Source organism: Antennarius striatus, chromosome 9, assembly GCF_040054535.1.
Source record: "Antennarius striatus isolate MH-2024 chromosome 9, ASM4005453v1, whole genome shotgun sequence".
In the NCBI taxonomy this organism is placed as follows: domain Eukaryota; kingdom Metazoa; phylum Chordata; class Actinopteri; order Lophiiformes; family Antennariidae; genus Antennarius; species Antennarius striatus.
Window position 1 is genome coordinate 22377501 of NC_090784.1, and position 20314 is coordinate 22397814.

The 20314-nt window shown below is 48.2% G+C and overlaps 1 protein-coding gene across 6 annotated transcripts in view; it reads left to right on the forward strand.

Annotated features, from left to right (window-relative positions):
- The window catches only part of satb1b (SATB homeobox 1b), a 50370-nt gene extending 30832 nt beyond the window's left edge, over positions 1 to 19538 (forward strand). For 4 of the 6 annotated variants that reach the window (XM_068322947.1, XM_068322948.1, XM_068322953.1 and 1 more), the window contains 5 exons: positions 619 to 831; positions 2128 to 2199; positions 2588 to 2743; positions 15279 to 15485; positions 16418 to 19538. In XM_068322947.1, coding sequence (XP_068179048.1) covers positions 619 to 831; positions 2128 to 2199; positions 2588 to 2743; positions 15279 to 15485; positions 16418 to 17065 — 1296 coding nt within the window. In that variant the 3' untranslated portion in view covers positions 17066 to 19538. The remainder of the gene's footprint in view (positions 1 to 618; positions 832 to 2127; positions 2200 to 2587; positions 2744 to 15278; positions 15486 to 16417) is intronic. The other 2 variants (XM_068322952.1, XM_068322954.1) reach the window with 1 other exon arrangement.
- The last annotated feature ends 776 nt before the right edge of the window (positions 19539 to 20314 follow it).

Below are 20314 nucleotides of genomic sequence, written 5' to 3' on the forward strand. Positions count from 1 at the left end.
ACACATAAAAAAAAAACACCCACATGGAACAAACATAGAGGAGACACCCTGACATTCCCAGTCCCCCCCCTCCCCCCTTCGCCGTTAAAATGTCGCTCTGAGTCAGAGCCGGCGAGGAGAGACTCGTCCTGCTCAGACTCGTCCGCAGACATACCTCCTCGTATAGATTTTAATAGTCAGATTAATGGCACCCAGCACATATTTCCAGCTCCACTCATTTGAGCCCACCCCCCCCCCCGGCCCCCCCACCCTCCCCACATCACCTTGTTTTATTACCAAATCACACCTATTGATGGGGAGAGCCGTGGCGCTGTGGTTGGCTCAGCGTGTGGCCAGGAGCCGATGAAAAGGCCCAATCACGCGTCTCTGATAATGGAGCCGTCGCCGTCTGGTAATGACGGGGTTTTTGCGCTATTGAGGCGTAAACAGGACGCGCTGATTGCCTGCCGTACGAGACGCTCACGTTTCAGACGAGAAAGAGAAGAAATGACGGCAAAGATCTGCAACGGAAGCGAAAGGTCGCTCCGAAACATTCGCCAAAGTCGTTTCTGAAACGGTCTTCCTGTCTCCTCTTCCTCACATCCCCCCCCGCCCCACCCCGTCTTCCCCCCACCTCAGGGTTTGCTGTCTGAGATCCTACGCAAGGAGGAGGACCCCAAAACGGCGTCCCAGTCGCTGCTGGTCAACCTGCGCGCCATGCAGAACTTCCTGCAGCTTCCGGAGGCGGAGCGGGATCGCATCTATCAGGACGAACGGGAGCGCAGCCTGACGGCGGCCTCGGCGATGGGGGCGCCGCCGCTCATCAGCACCCCGCCCAGCCGGCCCGTGCAGGTACTACTGGGGTCTAGTCCACGCTCCGCTTGTCGTCTCGACTCGGTCAGAACAGTTTTAGGTTTACAGAACAGCACAGGCAGTACAACAGGCAGTACAACAGGCAGTACAACAGGCAGTACAACAGGCAGTACAACAGGCAGTACAACAGGCAGTAAAACAAAACAGCATGAAAACTCTCCACAAGCGTCGAGTGACCCCTAGACAGATGTGGAGGAGAGAATCCACTCGTTTTAAAAGAAAACATCAGAACCAGATCAGAAGGAAAACAGAAATAATGGACATTCTGGATTCTTTCTGGGTGACCCGGTACGGGGGGGGGGTGTAGGGCGTCAAACGTGGGGTTTATAGATTTACAATCATCACTTCAGGTGAATCGGAGACAACAGTAGCAGAACTTCTGAATTCTGGCCCGTCTGAAGTCGTTGGAGGCGTCAGGTCAACCCGCTGACATCCATCACGTCCATCCGACGGCGGGGGTAATTCTCTCGCGCACACCTTGTTGGCGTTCCCGCACACCTGGCCACCTGCCAGCTCCTTCTATGCGGCGGCGGCGGCAATTCGAGCACATAAATCAGCGTCGCAATCCAGCACCGAGACGGGGGGGGGGATGCTTTTTATTGGCCTCGTAAAAACAGATGCAGAGGTATGTTCCTCTCACGTGTGAGGACGGCTCAGCTCAACCCCCCCACACACCCCACAGAGCCAGTTAGCGCACGTCCTAGCCTTAACAATTAGCCTGACATGGCAACCCACCACTCAGGCTGACGGGAAAAAAAACCAGATGAAAGACCCAGAAATGAGCTTTTTATGAGTTTTTTTTTTAGCACTTAAAAGAGCTCTTATTAGACGTCTAGACCAGCTCTTCACGACATATTCTTCCCGATCACACGCTACATCACGAGTTAGCCGTCGGTGCTTTCATGGTTTGTTTGAACACCCCCTCCCCCCTACCCACCCACCCACCCCAGCCTTTCAGGAGGGGCTCCGATGCCACGATTCAAGCGCTAATGGTTCTTGGGTAACGCTTTTATTAGGATACTTGTTACCTCGTCAAAGGATTTTTGTCAAGACGCAACAAGCTGCTGAAAGAAGATGAGTTGATTTCGCTCGACTCACATTCGTTCTTTTAATCAGCTCCACGTAAGAACATTTAGTCCATTTACTACCAACGCCTCCAAGTTGTCGCTGAGTGGGTGTCATCTACATTCCTGTGTGTGTGTGTGTTTTCAGCCAGATTACCTTTATTTTTGCTCATGTGATACTGAATAAGTGTCCTTGTGTTCCCGACTGCAGCCCCGAAGAGAAGACTGTAACAGTGTGAGGCCAGAGGACTGGAATCCCAGAATCCCCGTGGGCATTTCCCCGGTGAGCAAATAACTCCACCCAATATACAAGCAAACCTTGGTTTTGGAACGCTTTAGACATCGAACAAAAAAAATCAGAAATTCTACCAAAAAAATTCAGAATTTTTTTTTGTCATAGAAGTCGAACAAAATTTGGAAGCCGAACACGAAGCAAACGCCTTTTTTCTCATTATGAAATAACATGTTATGTTGAAAGAAGGTAGTTTTCTCGCGTCTTGGAACGGATTAAGACCATTTACATTATTTGTAATGGGAAAAATGTATTTGGAATTCGAACTAATCGCTATTCGAACGAATTGTGGTCGGAAACCGAGGTTTGCCTGTACAACCATATTCAAGACCAAACGGGTTCCGGTCTCACGTCTCTTCTCGGTTCCTTCTCCTTCCAGGTGAAGCCGTCGCCGCTGCCCTGCGAGTGGAACGGCAAGACGGAGAACTCCATCCTCAACATCAGCTCCACCATCTACGACGAGATCCAGCAGGAGATGAAGAGGGCCAAGGTGTCCCAGGCGCTCTTCGCCAAGGTGGCCGCCTCCAAGAGCCAGGTAAAACCAAATAAGGAAGCGGATGGGGGGAGAGTCTCGCCGAAGCCCGTCCGGGTTCGTCGCCGCGTCAATGACATGTCTTTACTTTATTGTGGGTTGGGGGGGTTGAGCTGTCAACGGTGTTTCAACACCAAACAAACGTGTTTATATTAGCTCCGCTCGGGATGAGGATGGGGCCGCGGCGTCCAGACAACACAAGCTCCTGTGTTGGAAACATGGCACCGCTCTTTATTAAAAGTAATTTTAAGGAAAAAAAAGCAGCGCTGAAGAGTGATTATTAGAGGTTTTCACGTGTCTGTCGGAGACAGAGTCGGGAAGATTTTCATAATTGTGCTTCACGAAGAAGAAGACGGGGGGAGAAATAGATCACCAAGGGCGTAATAATCTAGAAATATCTGCAAAGGCTTTATTTTTTCTTGCTGATTAGGATGATTATACCCCCAGATAGCTTTGTTTTACCAAATTGCAGTTTGATGCACAAACCACTGTTTTTGTTAAGGAGTTCAAAGACTCCTTGGAAAGATGGAGGAAAAGAAAAGGGGGGGGCGTTGGCGGCGTTGGCGGCGTTAGCTCGCGTCGCTCCTCTCAGATGAAGGTTTTGCCTGGGAAACGGGCTCTCGCCCTGCCTCCTCCAACCTCGCCTCCCGTCTTTTGGTTTTTTTAGCCCCCTCTACCTCGCTCGCCCCCCCACCACCACCACCACTGTTTTCTGCCTCCCCTTTCACGTTTCCATTCAAGGCAGGCGGGTGTGAATCAGAATTGAGCAGCAGATAAGAAGTGTGCTAATTATGCCTGTGAAAGGGGGCCTGGGAGAGCACTTATCTCTGGCTCCATCTCGTAATGGGCGCTCCCCGGGCAGCTGGTCTCCCCGCTTACTACCCAGCCGGCACTGACGCAGCTACCGGCAGCACCGGGCCGGGATGGGACGGGCCGGGCCAGGTAGGGGTAGATCGGAAGGGGCCGGGACAGGCCCCCTCCACCATCAGGAATCTAGGAACAGATACCCCAGTTTTCTGTTAAGTCAAAGTCAAGTCAAAGTCAGCTTTATTGTCAAGTGTACCATACATGCACGACATGCAGCACAGATGAAATTACCGTCGTCTCTGACCCACGGTAAACAGGCAGTACAACAGGCAGTACAACACAGGCAGTACAACACACACAGTACATCAGACAGTACATCAGACAGTACAGCACAAAGTACGAGACGAAACCCAAGGGATGGTAAACATCTCTATACACTCTTTAATCCCGTAGGGGAAGTGACGTGTTCGTAGAACCAGGAAGTCATCGTTTACTGTCGTCCCGTTTCTCGACGGCCTGACCAGATTATAGTTTCGCGTATTTCGTCCAAGAGTGAAAGCGACGTTCCCGTCTTGGTGTCGTAATAAGTTTTGATTCGTCGGCGGGACTGGCGCTGCAAAAATCTATCGATTAGTCGATTGGTCGTAAGTCGGATTGGTCCCTTCAAGTCCATGAAGTCTTGGTGGACTTCGGTATGCAGTAATCCCTTGTTACTCGCGGTTGATGCGTTCCATGAACCACCCACAAAAAACAAAATTCCGCGACAAACTATTTATATTATTTATGGGAATCTAAACCTTTATTTAAATGTTTATAAACCCCATAATGATATTAAACCACCTTCTCTCTGTATTACCTATTCTCACACTGTTTAAAGGACTCTTGTGTTTCGGATGCTGTCAGCCAATAGCATGCGCCTACGGTATCACCTGACTACTAAAAATCCGCGATGTAGTGAAGCCGTTCATCTTGAATCGCGAACAAGCGACGGATTACTGTATCGATCAGTAACCGCTAGCAACGGTTTGACAGGTGACTTCCTGCTACCTGATAGGCTGGGATGTCGTTTGTCTCGCCCGCTGATGTCATTTGGAAGCGAGGCTGGGCTGCAGGAGGCGGCTGGCGGTGCTGATGATGGAGCTGCTGGTGAGGGGGGAGGATGGGCTGGACTGGACTGGCAGGATGCCCACATGGGGGCCAGGGAAGTAATCATGAAGTGGGGGAGGGGGTGCAGGAAGAGGCCTCATCACTGGGACTGGCACCGTCCCGTTCAGCTCTCGGGCTTTCTGGATCCATCGGTATCGCCTGAGACGGGGGGGGGGGACTCAATATGAGTGAGTCTCCGGGTTTATGTGCCACACATTTAAATGCGTCTTTTGTGTATGTGTGTTCAGGGTGGGGGTGGGGGTGGGGTTCTTGGAACGCAGCCACCCTGTCCTCTCATAGGGCTCGTAACCACAGCAGGCCTCAGCCACCCTTTAACTGCCCCCCCCCTCTCATATTTAATTCTGCATTTCAATCAGTTTTTAACAGTCACTGGCCGTCGCGTCCAGAACCGGTTTTTACAGAATAATCCAACAATCCAGACTAATTTAAACCGGTATTTTATTAACCCGGCTTCGTTGATCACGATCCAGGACCTGACTCCTGTTAGCCGAGGGCGGGGCAAAGCGGGCGGGGCTTGTCCTTTGACAAGACTTTTATGTCAAAACATCGGCGACACTTCCTGAGAGGAATGGTGCCGGGTGGGGGTGGGGGTGGGATCAGAGCCCCCGCTGTCGTGAAACAAGCACCCTGGGAGCCTCGCTCGCCGCGGGACTCAAAGCCCTCCGACTCCTCGACGACCGACGGGGGGGGGGGGGGGGGGGGGCAGAACCCGGCCACCGCCGCCAACTCTGCCCCCCCCACCCAGGTTTTCTCTTTCTCCTTCCGCCCCTCCCTCGCTCATTCTCCCCTGGAAGAGGCTACGCTAATTAGCCAGGCTCTAATGAGACAGAATGGCACTGATCTGGTCCGCCGCTGCGCCACTGGGGGGTGGGGGTGCTGGTGCAGTAGGGGGGAAAGGGGAGTGCAAGGGGGGAGGTGGAGGGGGGGTTGCTGTGTGCCATCTGTCACTCTGTACCCGCCTGGCACGGCAGTCCCTGGAGTGGAGGGGTGTGTGTCTGCACTGGGGGGGGGGTTCTGGAGAGAGGAGGGGGTGGGAGGTTTAGTTTACTTCCTGTTTGGGTGGAGGTCTGACATATTTGATGAGGGGGGAGAGTTGGGGGGGAGTCGATCGTCATACCACCCCCACCCCCCCACAACACAGAAACACCACATCCGTTAGCCGGGCATCTGATGGCTGCTGAACAAGGGGCAGATGGCTGACCTTTGAGGTGATTGTGAGTGTTGAGAGGTCTGTCTGCTCTTGGGGGGGGTCGCGTTCTGTATGAAGAGCCACCCGCCCCCCCCTCGATGTTTTGGAATACCTGTCCACATTCACTTCCTCCTCCCTGCAGCAGGAACCCAGACGTCTTCATGGCTTTGCCTTCCTCACACCTCTCTCTCTCCTCAAATTAGGTAGATCGAAGCGAGCCAATCACAGCCCCCGGGGGTCTCAAAGGCCTGTGATTGTTTATTAATTGATTTATTTATTTATCTCCCGTGCCTGCTTGGTTATTAGGTTGCCATGGGAAACAGACGAGGCCAGATCCTCTCTATTATTAAAGACACAATTTCTTGAACCGAAGACCCAGCTGTCTGAATAATTAATTTAGCGAATGAATTATCTTGCAAATGGTAAGTCCCCCCCCCCCCTCTGAAATGAGCCTTTCTCTTATTGTTTAATGGACAGTGGAATTCCCACTCGCCTGTTTTCTCTCCTCCTCCTCCACCTCTGACTCCCGGGGGTCTCTCTGAGCATGCCCAGAGCACTTTGTGTCTCTGCCGCCATCTCTCTCACTTACGCCTCACACGCCACCTCTCACCCCATCTGTCTCCCCATTGCACAACCCACTCGCCCCCCCACCCTGGAATCCATCCTGACTGACTCCCAGCCTCCTCGCCGTCGCCTCTGATTGGACGGTTTCCTGTCACGGTGCAGGTGTTAGCTCTCGGTTGAGGATTGCCGCTAGTCCTCACACTCTTCCCTAGCTTGTTAGCCAACGCCTACTGGAATAGCATAACGTTAGTCGCCACTTTTCCTGCTAACGCTTGCTAGCTTAGCCTCCGCTGCTCTTGACAGACCACACAGGGCTTGTTCTGAGGCCCATTCCCGCTAATCTGATCAGGCAGGCAAATACGCCGGGAAAAGCGCTTTAATGATCCCCCTAATTACCTCAAGTCAATACCAACTGTATTATTAGACTCGGGGAAAATATTCCATTAGGGTGCCCCCCGTGGGAGTCCCCCCCGCTCCCCCCCCCCCGAGCGCGCTGATGTCACGCGCCGCGCGCCCCCTACGCTTGTAATTAATTTTATTTACACACTCAGGAATGCACAAGGTCGCACCTGCAGCCCGGAGCCGCCCGACTCGGCCCCCCTAATCAGATCTGTCATAATTATCATTCTGCATGCTTCTGACACACGCCGGGAAATATTTCAATTTAACTACAGCCACTGGCTCCGGCAGATGCAGTCTGAGGGGGAGAGAGTGTGTGTGTGTGTGTGTGTGTGTGTGTGTGCAGGAGTGTGTGTGTCTACATGGAGCAGGGGAATGGGAGTGGGTAGGGGGGGCACTGCACAAGGAGGTATTAGATCCGATTCAAGCACTGGTGTTTGTGTGCTCGTGGTTTTGCTAGCATTACAGTAAGAGGACCATTCATTGAAGGTGCGCCTTATAGTCCAGTGCACCTTATAGTCCAGTGCGCTTTATAGTCCAGGGCACTTTATAATTCAGTGCGCTTTATAATCCAGTGCGCCTTATAGTCCAGTGCGCTTTATAGTCCAGTGCACTTTATAGTCCAGTGAATCTTGTAATCCAGTGCGTCTTGTAGTCCATTGTACTTTACAGTCCAATGTACCTTATAGTCCAGTGCAATTTATAATCCAGTGCGTCTTGTAGTCCAGTGTGCCTTATAGTCAAGTGCACCTTATAGTCCAGTGTGCCTTATAGTTTAGTGCGCTTTATAGTCCAGTGCGCTTTATAGTCCAGTGCACCTTGTAATCCGGTGCATTTTATAATCCAGTGCGCTTTATAATCCAGTGCACTTTATAGTCCAGTGTACCCTACAGTCCAGTGTGCCTTATAGTCCAGTGCATTTTGTAATCCAGTGCGTTTTATAATCTGGTGTGCTTCATAGTCCAGTGCGCCTTGTAATCGGGTGCGTGTTATAGTCCAGTGTACCTTATGGTCCAGTGTGCCTTATAGTGCAGAAAATACTATATTTGCTTCCTCCTGTCTGTCCTCGCCGCCAAAAAAGGCCGGATTTTAATCGCCACCGAAAGTCAGGCGCCGGTTTTGAAACCCGCTTCACAAAGAGCGACCTATAAGTCATCGTTTTTGGGTAAATAATTCTATTTTTACCACACAGATAAGTTTTTGACTTCGACTGCACGCACAATTCCATTCCAGAAGACTTTTTTTTAGGGATCAAAATTCCAGTTTTAATGGTATCCAAAGCAACTTGTTGGCCAATTAAGGACACTTATTTCGCTGACATAGACAATCTGCAGGCTCTCCGCTATTTCAATCCTTAATTCAATAAGATCAATCATGATTTATCGCCTCAATTATACTTTGATATTAGCAATTAAACCCAAGCTTTGAATTAAATCTCAATCAAGCTCTTATAATTGACGGAATCAGAATCCACGTAGGTGCCCGTCTGCGTTCGCCGCCGTTGTTGTTTACCTCCAGTTCATCTTCGCCGTGTTCGTTTTTTCTTCCGAGCATTCATCCTCCATCTGCCTCGCCGGTATTGAACAGAAAAGATTATAAACAAGAGGTAAATTTGTGGTGGGAGAACAGTGTTTGAACATTCAGTGTGCCTCGCCGCTTCCCAAATATCAGCCCACCACCAGTTTAAACTAGATTATGGTGCAATTTCAACAATCCTAATATTTGATAAAAAGAGGCACGTGCACCGGAGCATCATCACCGACTCCAATTTCATCCATTTTGAGCTCATAACCGTCTGAAGTGCTTTAGCGGACAAAGAGAACACGGCGTCACCGGAATATTGACGGATATTTAAGGGGATTTTTTATGTTCTCATGAAGCAAAAGTATTTCTTGCAAATGTTTAATTTTTACGACACAAAAGATCCCAGAATTATTAAACCTCTTTGCTGCCCATTCCGTCCCGTTACTGCCGTTGCATCCCGGACAAGCGATGCAAGCTTTCGGGATTAGGGGTGAGGGTGGGGGGGTTGTCGCGTTATACGATCATGTTTATGTGCAGCTGTGTGTGAAGAAGAACTTTGCTGGAAAAAGAACAAAACGTGCCGTTTTGGAGCGCGAAAAAACCCGCCGTAACCACACAGATGTTTAATGTGCTCCATTTCAGATGGACTGGTCATTTTCCTTTGGCGATTCTTTATGCTCCATCTGCCTCTGTTTGGTTGCTCGAAACCCCCCCCCCCACTCGCACGCTTTATTGGCTCAGCGTGCCGTGACGTAAAAAACGGCCACACAGAACTGGTCGGTATTGTTTCGGAGGTGCTGACACAGAGACGGGACGTTTCCTGCGTAGTCATGCCTTCGCCTCCACAATGCACGTTGTGTCGTCGTCGTCAACTCTCTTATTGTATTTGGAAAGGTCGTGACCCTTCTTCAAAAAAAAAAAAAAAAACAACAACACAAAAACAGCCAGTGACTGTTTGGCCGAGGCTGCGATGAGGGTTAATTGTCTGGCATGCGTGAGTCAGACGGGCAAACGTTCTCCTAAAAAAGGGGCCGTCGCTGACTCCCGATCTGGAAGCCGTCCAATCAGACGAGACATCAGAGTCGCATCATCGTCGCTTAATGGCGGAAAGAAAAAGGAGTGATGGAGAAGAGTTGGTTCTTTAAGGCGGTCCTTAAGATAGAAGCAGCGTCCTCATTGGTCCGAATCAGGCCGATCTGAGGCTCCGCTTCATTTTATAGAAATTAAATCTTAATTTAATTTTTGCGGGGAAAAAAAATCTGCGATATAGTGAAAAAACTATTTTATTATTTAGGGTAATTTAAACATTTATGAACCCTCCTCATACTGATATTAATTACTAACCACCTTTTATCCATATTACCTTTTCCCACACTCTGATAGACAGTTTCTATTCAAGAAAAGTGTCAGCCAATAGCGTGTGCGTACGATATCAAGTGACTACCTACTAAAAATCTGTGTTTATAGTGAAGCCGAACATCTTGAAGCGTGAATAAGCGAGGGATTACTGTACGATGAGCAGAATTAGCAGATTTAAGAAATGCACTTCCTGTTAAGGTCCAGTCATGAGTTGGATGTTTAGGGGTCAGGGTGTCAATCTCGCCGCCGCCAGATCGCGGCTACACGCTCCCGCATTCGATGGGATTAAATCGAGCTACATTTATGTTTGCGTTGACGTCTCTGGGACGCTTGGACACGGTCTTCGCTGAGGTACAGAGCGCTTCTGAAACCACGTTGGGTAATCTCCTTTAGATAAACGAACGCTTTGTTGTCCCAGCACCGCCGTTCCCCCGGCGTAGGCTCCTCCCGCTTTCGCTGAATGAAAGAAGGCAAACGCGATTACTTTGGGTAAACGAATAACGAATGCCAGGTTAGGTAATCTCCTCCTTTTTGGTGGAATTACGATGTTAAAATCTCACTAGCATGTCGTCTTTGCCCTCGGAGTCGTGATTACTTCGGCTTCCTGATGAATACTCCACATGGCCGCGATTATTCATCCGCCGTCACCGCCATTTCAATCAATGGCTGGAGTCTGCTTTGAGACCACCAGAACATGCGTGTGGATTAACGCTCGCCCTTCCATTAAACCACTAGATAGATTATTTGCAGCCGGTTGGGTCACCTGACCCGTAATCCCATGAAACAAACTGCACCAAATCCACCTCTGGAGGTTATTAGCTCACGCTAACTAGATGCTAAGGAAGTGAAATAGGGATGCTAGGATGTCTAAATGCCTCTCCAGTTCAGATAAGGTCACTGCCTCCATTTCTGTTGCCCCGCCCCCTCCTTTTGGCGTGCCAAAGACTATTTGGACGGTCAGTCGGAGTCGATCCGTTTGCATGTAAAGACTCATTCTTCCTCTCTCCAACCTGGCTCCGAATCTCGCATTCAATAATCGCTCATTGTCGCGACCGGCGGGAACGTGTCGGCCGGCGCCGTTACCTCGTCCCGTTACCTCGAAGGTGCACCTTCAGCCCCCCCCCCCCCCCCCCAGTTTGGCTCGGAGGAACACGTTATCGACTGCATTTATCTGCATCGCGGCGTCTGCCAGCGCTGGGCCTGTGCCAGGTCCAAGGAGGAGCAAAGACAATAAGGCATTGTCTCCCCCCACCCCCCCACTTTAACTCCCCTCCTTCCTTCAGACATGGGGGGGGTTCGTCTGGCTCCAACCGAAGCAGCAGCAACAATCGTTTTTTAAACGTCTTTTTTTTGGTATTTATCTTATTTATTGAGGCGATGCTCGATATCCTGGATTTGTTTCTGGGTTTGAAAACCCAGGCTTTGTTTTTGGTCACGCAGTAATCCGAGGAGGGGTGGGGGGGGGGTGGGAAGTGGGTGGGGAGGGGGATGCTCAAATGGCGAACTGATGGACATCTGTTGGCTGATTCGACTCCTCTTTGCGGCGGCTGAGGTCAGGCTGGTAACAAGCAAATGAGATTAGAGGGAAGGTGTTGGCTGGGCCGTGTGACAGAGCTGTCTGTCTGTCTGCCTGTCTGTCTGTCTGCCTGTCTGTCTGCCTGTCTGTCTGTCGCAGCGCAGCCAGCTGTTGATTTATGTGTGTGCTCCTCCATGTTGGAGCCGTGCGCGGTGGCGGTCCGGCCGGTGAACGCCGTTCTGTTCTCCCACAGAGCGCTCCTGTGCTCTGATTGGCCGTCACACAGCTGTGGCCGATCTCACGCATCAATCCCACCATTGTGTCGCCAGGGGCAACACATTTTTACCCCCGAACGCCACCGTTTGCTTTTTTTTTTTTTTTTAACCAGGAATCAACAATAGCCTTCGTTGACGACTTTATTACCTCCCGTTTAATTTGACACCTCAAGACCCCCGGGGGCACTGGGGTCAGACAACCGCCGGAGACAAATTAATAACCCAACAACGATGACCCAGAGGCGGATGGATTATCGTGCAATATTGCCGCAGGTGTGTGCCAAACGCGGCGAGATAATCCCATCCCGGCAGCGGTTTGCCGCCACGACGAACCCGTTCGCAGCATCTGTGGGTTCAAACCGAAGACGCGTTGGACGCGTTCGGTTTCTACGGTGATCGGCGCCGGGAGGGAAGCAGCGCAGCGTTTATCCCTGAAACACATTTCTAATATGAATTCTGTTCATGCAGATGTCAAATGTATTTGTGATCAATTTATTTATTGGTTGATGTATTTTGGAGTCAATCTAATTTGATTGTTTTAGCTTGAATTGATGATTTTTTCTAAAAATTAAAAAAATAAATAAATAAAATAATTGCACATTTTAAAAAGCTTCATTATGGATAAAAAGTATTGATTAATTCTTGATACGTTAACCCCTCGTTACTCGTGGTTAATGCGTTCCAGGAACCACCCGCAAAAAAAAAACAAAAACGAAATTCCACAATTTAGCGCCGAACTATTTATTTTATTATTTACGGTAATTTAAACATTTTTTTTTAAATTTAAATTTTAAAGAACTTTTGTTTTAAAGTGAAATGTTTCTTTAACACACGGAAGACGTGCGCTGCGTTCCGTGAGTCTTGCGTGCTTCCAGATGCTGTCAACCAATAGCGTGCGCGTTTACGGTATCACATGACTACCCACTAAAAATCAGCGATGTAGTGAAGCAGTGGATGCTGAAGCGCGGATAAGCGAGGGATTGCTGTATTTTGGCGTCACCTCAGGTGAAACTGAACCTCTTTGGCGTTTGTGCAGCTGGGGGAGCGGGGGGGGGGGGCGCTCTGAACTACCTGTTCTATTTATTTATGGAGAGCCCTTAATGATCTCCAGCACCACACGCGGCGCGGCCGACTGAAGGGCCCTACATTTTTTTTGTTTTCTGGTCCGTGTTGGAACACTTTAGCAGGGGGGGGGGCAGTAAAGTTGTGTGATCCAATCAAGAGCGTTTAGTGCTGGTGGAGAGGCGCCGCAAATTACATCAAACAATAAAAGGGAAAACAGATTTGCGACGGGATGATGATGTGGAACACCGAGTCCTGCTGGATGATTAACCCTTTCCCCCCAGTTTCACCTCCATTCCACCCCCCCCGAAACGGGTTTCTTCCCTGTTCAGCGCCAGCGTCCCGTAAAAGTTAAATGTCAGCTGTGAAACCGTAGAAACGCAACAAGAGAGGTGGAAAAAAAGGAAAAAAAGGGGGCAGACAACCCCACATTTGTACTTGTGAACTAATAAACTCGACTTTCTTCCATCCGATGGACTTCCTGGCGTGGAGGCGGGGTTCACGCCGCGCCTTTGTTTGATTGGCTCTGCTACTTTGGGTCTAATCCTGCTGGTTTGGGGAGTGTTTGAGTTGGATTACTCCATCGCTGGGCTGGGGTGCCGTTTTTCCCTGGCTTTGACGAGTCGGTGTGTGGCGGGTGTGTGTGTGTGTGTGTGTGTGTGTGTGTGTGTGTGTGTGTGTGTGTTCTCCCTCGCTAGCGAATCAGCTGAAGCCACAGACGCCCGACCGGAGCCGCGTCCAAATCCCTCTGCATGCAAATTAAAAACGCAACAATAAACGTGGCAAAGGAACAAGGTGGGCACGCCGGCTTCATGGCCCCCTGTACCCCCCCCCCCACCATGTCTCCCTCGCTCGTCCTCCCCCTCTTTCCAAACCCCTCCTGGGTTTGATGTGGCTTATGGGAGGTGTTGGAACGGGGGACAACCAAACTGCTGAGTTATCTCTTGCGTGCAGTGCGGCGGCGTGGCTCTGGCCTGTGTGTGTGTGTGTGTGTGTGTGTGTGTGTGTGTGTGTGTGTGTGTGTGTGAGTGTGTGGACCAGCAGTGCGGTGTAATCCTGTGGAAATGAAAGGTGCTGCCGCACACTGGCCCGGAGATTACAGCGCCACTCTGTCAGTCTGCCAGGACAGACCCGGCTGAGCGAGTAGCCCTCTGTAACACACACACACACACACACACACACACACACACCTCGCTGCTCCTGTTTGACGCTGCATTTCCTCCTCGTTGGTTCGCTAAAGCTCGCTCGTCTTCAGTCATCCCCAGAGAACTAGAGTGTGTTAAGTTGTCACACACACACACACACACACACACACACACACACACACACACACACACACACACACACACACACACACACACACACACACACACACACCTGCACATTATTTCTTCTCTCGGTTGAACAAACACACATTTAAATTACGTTAACTACTATTTTATTTCTATTTTTTTCATATTTTTTCTCCTTCTGACTGAATTTAATTATTTTTTTTTGTAAAATCAAAAACGTGGCTGAGCTGATTTAAAACTGTAAATGATGATAATCAACTCATTTGTCGTTCTGTTCATCATTTGATTACATTTATTTAAGGAAATCAACAAATGTCTGAAAATTATGGTATGGATAATTTTCTTTAAAATGTCCCCAAAAAAACCAACAATCAAAAAAATTTTTAAAAAAATGTATAAGAGAGGAAGAAAAATCAGACAAATATTAGCTCGTATTTTTGCCTGATTTGAACGATTATTAGTGGACTCGTCATTCCTGCTTCATTCACGTCAACCTGATATCATTATAAATTTATCATCATAAAATTTCTCTCGTTTTGATGCAGAATTTTGTGACAAATCCACCAAAAAAAAAAAAAGAAACATAAACAAATATTGAATATGGGAGTTTATAATTAAAATGAAGTGAAATCACCTGCATTTATTAACAGATATTTATTACAAAACAGCAAACAAGCAAAATAAAATCACCCGTCGCTCATTTTGATCATTTTTAATTAGAATTTGGGTTATTTATTTGTTGTTGTTTTTTTCATAACACGTCTGGATTTATTTACACCACACTTTTGATTCCGTGCATCTCTGCACACACACACACACACACACACACACACGAAACGATGCGTTCGGAGCCGTCTTTTGTGCCGTACTTTCCCGTTTCGTTGGATTCTTTCAGCCGTCAAGGTCGGCCTCGCCGCCGCCGCGGCCGCGGTTCTGAAGCGGCGGCGGCGGCTGAAGCTGCGCTCTGTCTTTCATGGCCCTCTGCTGGAGCGTTTCAAACACGAGAGTCTCACCCCCCCCCCCTCCTCCCAAGGGTGCCACACAACACGCTGAATGCGTGTTCCTTGTCTCTTTAAGTGGATCCTCCCCGCCGCGCCGCTTGACCTCGACCCCGCTTCTCGTCTTCATTTCCAGCTGTGGCAGAAAGAAGCTAATGGGAAACAATCAGCGCTCCGTTTTTACTCTTATTTAGATTTTATCTGATTAAAAACAAAAACTCTTTTCAGGGCTTGACTCATTTCAAAAGAATTGAAGTGGATCTTTTTCTCTCTCTCGGCGCTTTAATGCTTCAAACCAGGCCTGCGTGGTTTCATGTCGCTCGTATCTGTTTCTATTTGATTATGAAAATGGTTTCTAAATCTTCCTCCTCCTCCTCTTCCTCCAGGGCTGGCTTTGTGAGCTCCTGCGCTGGAAGGAGGACCCCTCCCCGGAGAACCGGACCCTGTGGGAGAACCTGTCGATGATCCGCCGCTTCCTGAGCCTGTCCCAGGTGGAGCGCGACGCCATCTACGAGCAGGAGAGCAGCGCCGGACAGCAGCACCACGGCGGCGAGCGCCCGGCGCACCTGATGCACATCTCCGCCGACCTGCAGGTGAGGGCGGCGCCAGGGGGGTGTGGGTTCGTACTGAGGACCATGATGCACCTGGGCTGAAGGAAAACCAGCCTAGAGGAGCGAGACAGGAAGTAGGGGCGGAGCCAACACCGGCGTAACAGGAAAACCATCTCAAAGTTGCTTATAATAAGATGTCATGTTTAAGCTACAAGGGGCCCCGCTGAGGGGGGCCCAGTGGTACGATGTGTGGGAACTTTTATCAATCAGTTATCAATGATTTTGATGGTTTTTTTTGTGCTGGTCAGACCAAACAATCAGTTTATGGATTATTTATTTTTAAGATGTGATTTATTGATTATTGATGAATATTTTCACAATACCCCCACATTTTATCGAGCAAATAACGAAACAATTATTCAAAGATTGTAATTGTATCAATTGTAATCAGTTGTATCAAAATTGTAACACTTATCAGTACAAATTGTAACACTTGGATGTTTATGGGATGTTATAAAACATTAATTTGTGTTTATTGGATCAGTTTATTCCCAGCTGGAGTTTTTAACAAACTTTATATCATTAGTAGTGAGATGATGAAAATACATCACAGCATCACAAAAACATCACTAAAGTCTTTGATCAGAATAAGTTGTTTCCTGTTTCCACCGACGACTTCCTGTCAGCCGTCGATTCTCTCTCGTCCGTCTCGACCGAACTGGAGGAGAGAGAGAGAAACAATCTCCCAACCACTAAGAAAATAGAGGGGAGGGGAAAAAAAACGGCTATCTGCCGAGCTGATTACATTCAGTGGGATATTACACGGAAAATTATTTCAACCCAGTGCTTGTTCCCCCCCCAGCAGGCCCATTCCTCCTCACAACTCAATTGATTTTAATGAAAGGCCTTATTAAGGCGCAGATAAGTGTTCGCTGATAACATCCTCTGCTCCTTCCTCCCCCCCCCCACCCCAGGCTCAGCTGCCCCCATCTCAACAGCAGCACCAACCCCCCCTGTCCCTGCAGCAGCCCTCCCAACCTCATCTGTCCCAGCAGCCCTTGCAGCAGCATCAGCAGCATCAGCCGACCACCGGGCCGCGGTTGCCGCCCCGCCAGCCGTCCACCGCCTCGCCGGCAGAGATGGAGGACGAGGTCGTCCGCGGAGGAGGGGGCATCAAGTCCCGCGCCGGGGGCGGGAAGATCTCCCTGGAGGCTCTGGGGATCCTGCAGAGCTTCATCCAGGACGTGGGCTTGTACCCGGACGAGGAGGCCATCCACACGCTGTCGGCCCAGCTGGACCTGCCCAAACTCACCATCATCAAGTTCTTCCAGAACCAGCGCTTCTACGTCACCCACCCCGCCAAGGCGCTGAAGGAGCCCAACAACAACAACAACAACAACAACGGCACGGCGACGACGGCCAACAACACCAGCAGCAGCAGCAGCAGCAGTGGCTCCGCCTACGAGGAGGAGCTGTCGGACTTCAGGGAGGGGGCGGAGCTGCTGAAGGAGCTGGACGAGAGCACGCAGACCAACAGCACCATCTTCTCCATCAAGATCGAGGAGCAGCTGAGCCGGGGGGCCGAGGCCCCGCCCGAGTCGGAACACGAGGCTAAAGTGTAGGACCTCCCTCCCCCACACCCTACCTTCACCCCCCGCCCCCCACCCACCCTATGGGACGCATAGTGACCTCCATTCGCCCACAGGCAGACTGATAGACGCGTCGACGTTCTGGGACTCGCTGAACCACACGAATCAAGAAAAGAAGCGGAGCAGCGCCAGGACGACGACGACGGGGGGGCGGGGCTTGTTTCTACGTACGCGTTGCAGACTGATGGGCGAGGCGTTCGCACACACACACACAAACACACACACACGCACACACACACACACACTGGAGAGCAATTTGAGACTCAATGACTACTTTTTGGATTTTGTAAAACTTGTATTCACTGTAAAGACTGACGCGTCGTTAAATAATCTGCACAAAAAAAAATTATTCTAAGTATGTTGCCGTGGATATTTTGCTGAATGCACTCTATGTCTGTTGTTTTACACTGACTTACTTTATCTTTTTTGAGCTACTGATTATATTTAAAAAAGAAAAAAAGTCCCTTCCCCTGCCCCCATTCCCCTGCCCCCCATTCCCCTGCCCCCTTTCCCCTAGGAGTTTGCTAGGACTTTGGTAGGTGTTTATGTAGTGATGTTTAACTGGATTTTTATGAAAAAAATAAATAAAAATCAAATCAAATCAAGGACCAAGCGGTTTGACAAGGCCTTAATTATGAGGTATCGCGTCTGGAGCCCGCCGGCGGATTAGTTCTTCTTTCTTTAAAAAGCGCATCATGTGACTACGGATCACTCTCAAACTCTGGAACACGAGCACCCAGCCCAGGTGAATCTCAGTGAAGAGCTTAGTCTTTACATATTATTTGTTAGGGAGGAAATATAAATATATATATATAGACATTATATTGTAACTGTAAAAAAAAAAAAACAGTCTTAAAGAATCTATGCCAACAAATGCCTTGTACTATACGGCACTGCCGATGTTAGATTATTTTGCAAAACCTTTGTCACTGTAACTTTCTGAATCGCCACACGGTTAGAAATGTGAACCCCCCCTGCCATGTTTTATGTTGTCCGACATTATTTATTTGCAGTCCATTGCAGTGTTTCTGATGTATTTACTTTTTTTTTTTTTTAAATTTACATTGCACAGAGCTTTTTTTTTTTTAATTTTAATTCCACCAATTTTTTTTTTCTATTTATAAATGTGATTTCAATGGGCAGTAAAAACAAAAAGTGTCTTAAACGTTTTAAATGGAGAAATGTGCTTTAAAGGTTGCCTATATTAAAAAAAAAAAAGTGCTGTACGTCAAACCAACTCATGCTACAAGCTTCACGATTAATGTTGTATGCAATTTTTACTATCATGCAAATAAGCTTAGGTAAAATAACTAACCTATAGAACACCTTAGAAAGAAAAACATATGCAATCTGTGTGAAAAATCGATGTCTGCGATGTGTCTTCCTTTGGTTAACGAATCCAATTCAAAAAGCTATTCCTGTATAAATATTCTGTATAAAAGTGTTTTGTTTTTTTGGTTGTTTTTTTAATTTCGAGGAGAACACCAGTTATTTTGTTACGACTGACTGTTTTATAAGTGTTTCTCAGTTCCTTTCTGCAGAAATGTTCTAACTAGAAGTGGGTATTGATTGTTAATTACACAATTAAACTGTTTGTATTGTACCACAGATTTCTTGGCATTAACTTGAGCCGGAGCGGAATGGGACGCATTTGTAATAACTGTAAATATCTTACAAAATCATTGGTTGTTAATAAGGTTGTGCAACAGCTCACTGTGCAAAAACCCACCTTCTGGCGTGCCTCCCCTCCCCCCCCTCTCAAAAAAGACTGTACCTGTGTCTGCAAACACCTGTGAAACCTGACATAAATAAACGTGAGGTGTGAACACCTGTGACGGCGAAACATTAAGACATGAAGCGGCACAGGTGTCCTGACCCTGCTGTGAACCCCCCCCCCCGGATGAGGCCAGGTGTCGGCATGTTTAGGAAATTACTCTCACCTGTTCACACACCCTGCGATGTGTGCCAACCTGCATCGGCTGGCGTTTAATTCATGTTCTACTCTTTTATTATTTTATTTTTCTATTTTTTAATTTTTTTCTTTTTTTCAAATTTTTTTGTCTTTTTTCATTTTTATCTGTTTTTAAAAAAAATTCTCTTTTTTTAAATTTTCTTTTTTTTTTTTCCATGAATAAAAGAAGCAGAGTGTGACGGTGTGTGTGTTCAGACGGGTAAAATAGACGCTCTCTGGAGGCGGGAGATCAGGAGGTGCGACAACTTGTTCATGAGGTTAAAAAGGTTCGTGTAGGAAGGGGCTGTTATCTGACACGGGGAGGTGAAGGTATTAAAGCCACCCCCCCCCTTCATTACCACTGTTTCCTCAAGGATCAACCATGTTTGCCTCGGCCTTGGAAAAGGTTTTCCCGCGCAGATGGCTAATACTTTCACACATCGCCGCTTGTTGATCAAGCCGGGAATATTTGGGGAATGATTGCTTTGTGAAATATTACATTTTTATCGAGTTTTTAAATCAATAATGACAAAAAAAATAAAATCTCGAAATAGAAGTCTATCAGCTTGGTTTTAGCTCCGGATTTGTGCAAAAAAAACAAACAAACTCGGAAGCGTTACTGCGGGTGATTGCTCGGAGGAGACTGGCAGGAACATAAGAGTTTTAAAAAGCCCGTCTTCATTAGGCTGTTTGCCGGCTCTCCACCACATCAAATGCACTTTAAAGACTTTCTCCAGATGTCAAAATAAAAGTCATAATTGCTACAAGAATGGCGGCTGATGAATCGCTGGCTCTTCCTCACGCTGTGGTTTATTTTTTTTTAAAAATTAGCTGCAGTCCCAGGAGGCTCTAGTGGATGATTCCACATCACACTGCAGAATTCCCCTCCTGGGATAAAATTAAGGAAAAAAAAAAAAAAAAAAAGGCCCGGAAGATCCGGTGACGTAACATTTGGCGGGAATCAGTTTGATAAAAGTTTCGAGAGATTCTGAGTTTCCATTTTAATGCAGGGAGATTCAAAGATGTTGTCGGATATGTTTCAATTTTTTGTTGTTGTTAAATTTTAATTTCAGATTCCTGAGGCCTTCAAGGAACGCCGGGAGCATCCCAAGAGGAACAATCAGCTTTTTCTATGCGGGATCATTGTGTTGAATTCCTTCCCAGAAAGGATCCAACAGCGTCCTGATGGAGAACAGTTCAAGTCTAAATATTTGTTTTTTTAAAATTCTGGAGACACAAAAAAAACCCCACACACACCATTTAAACCATGA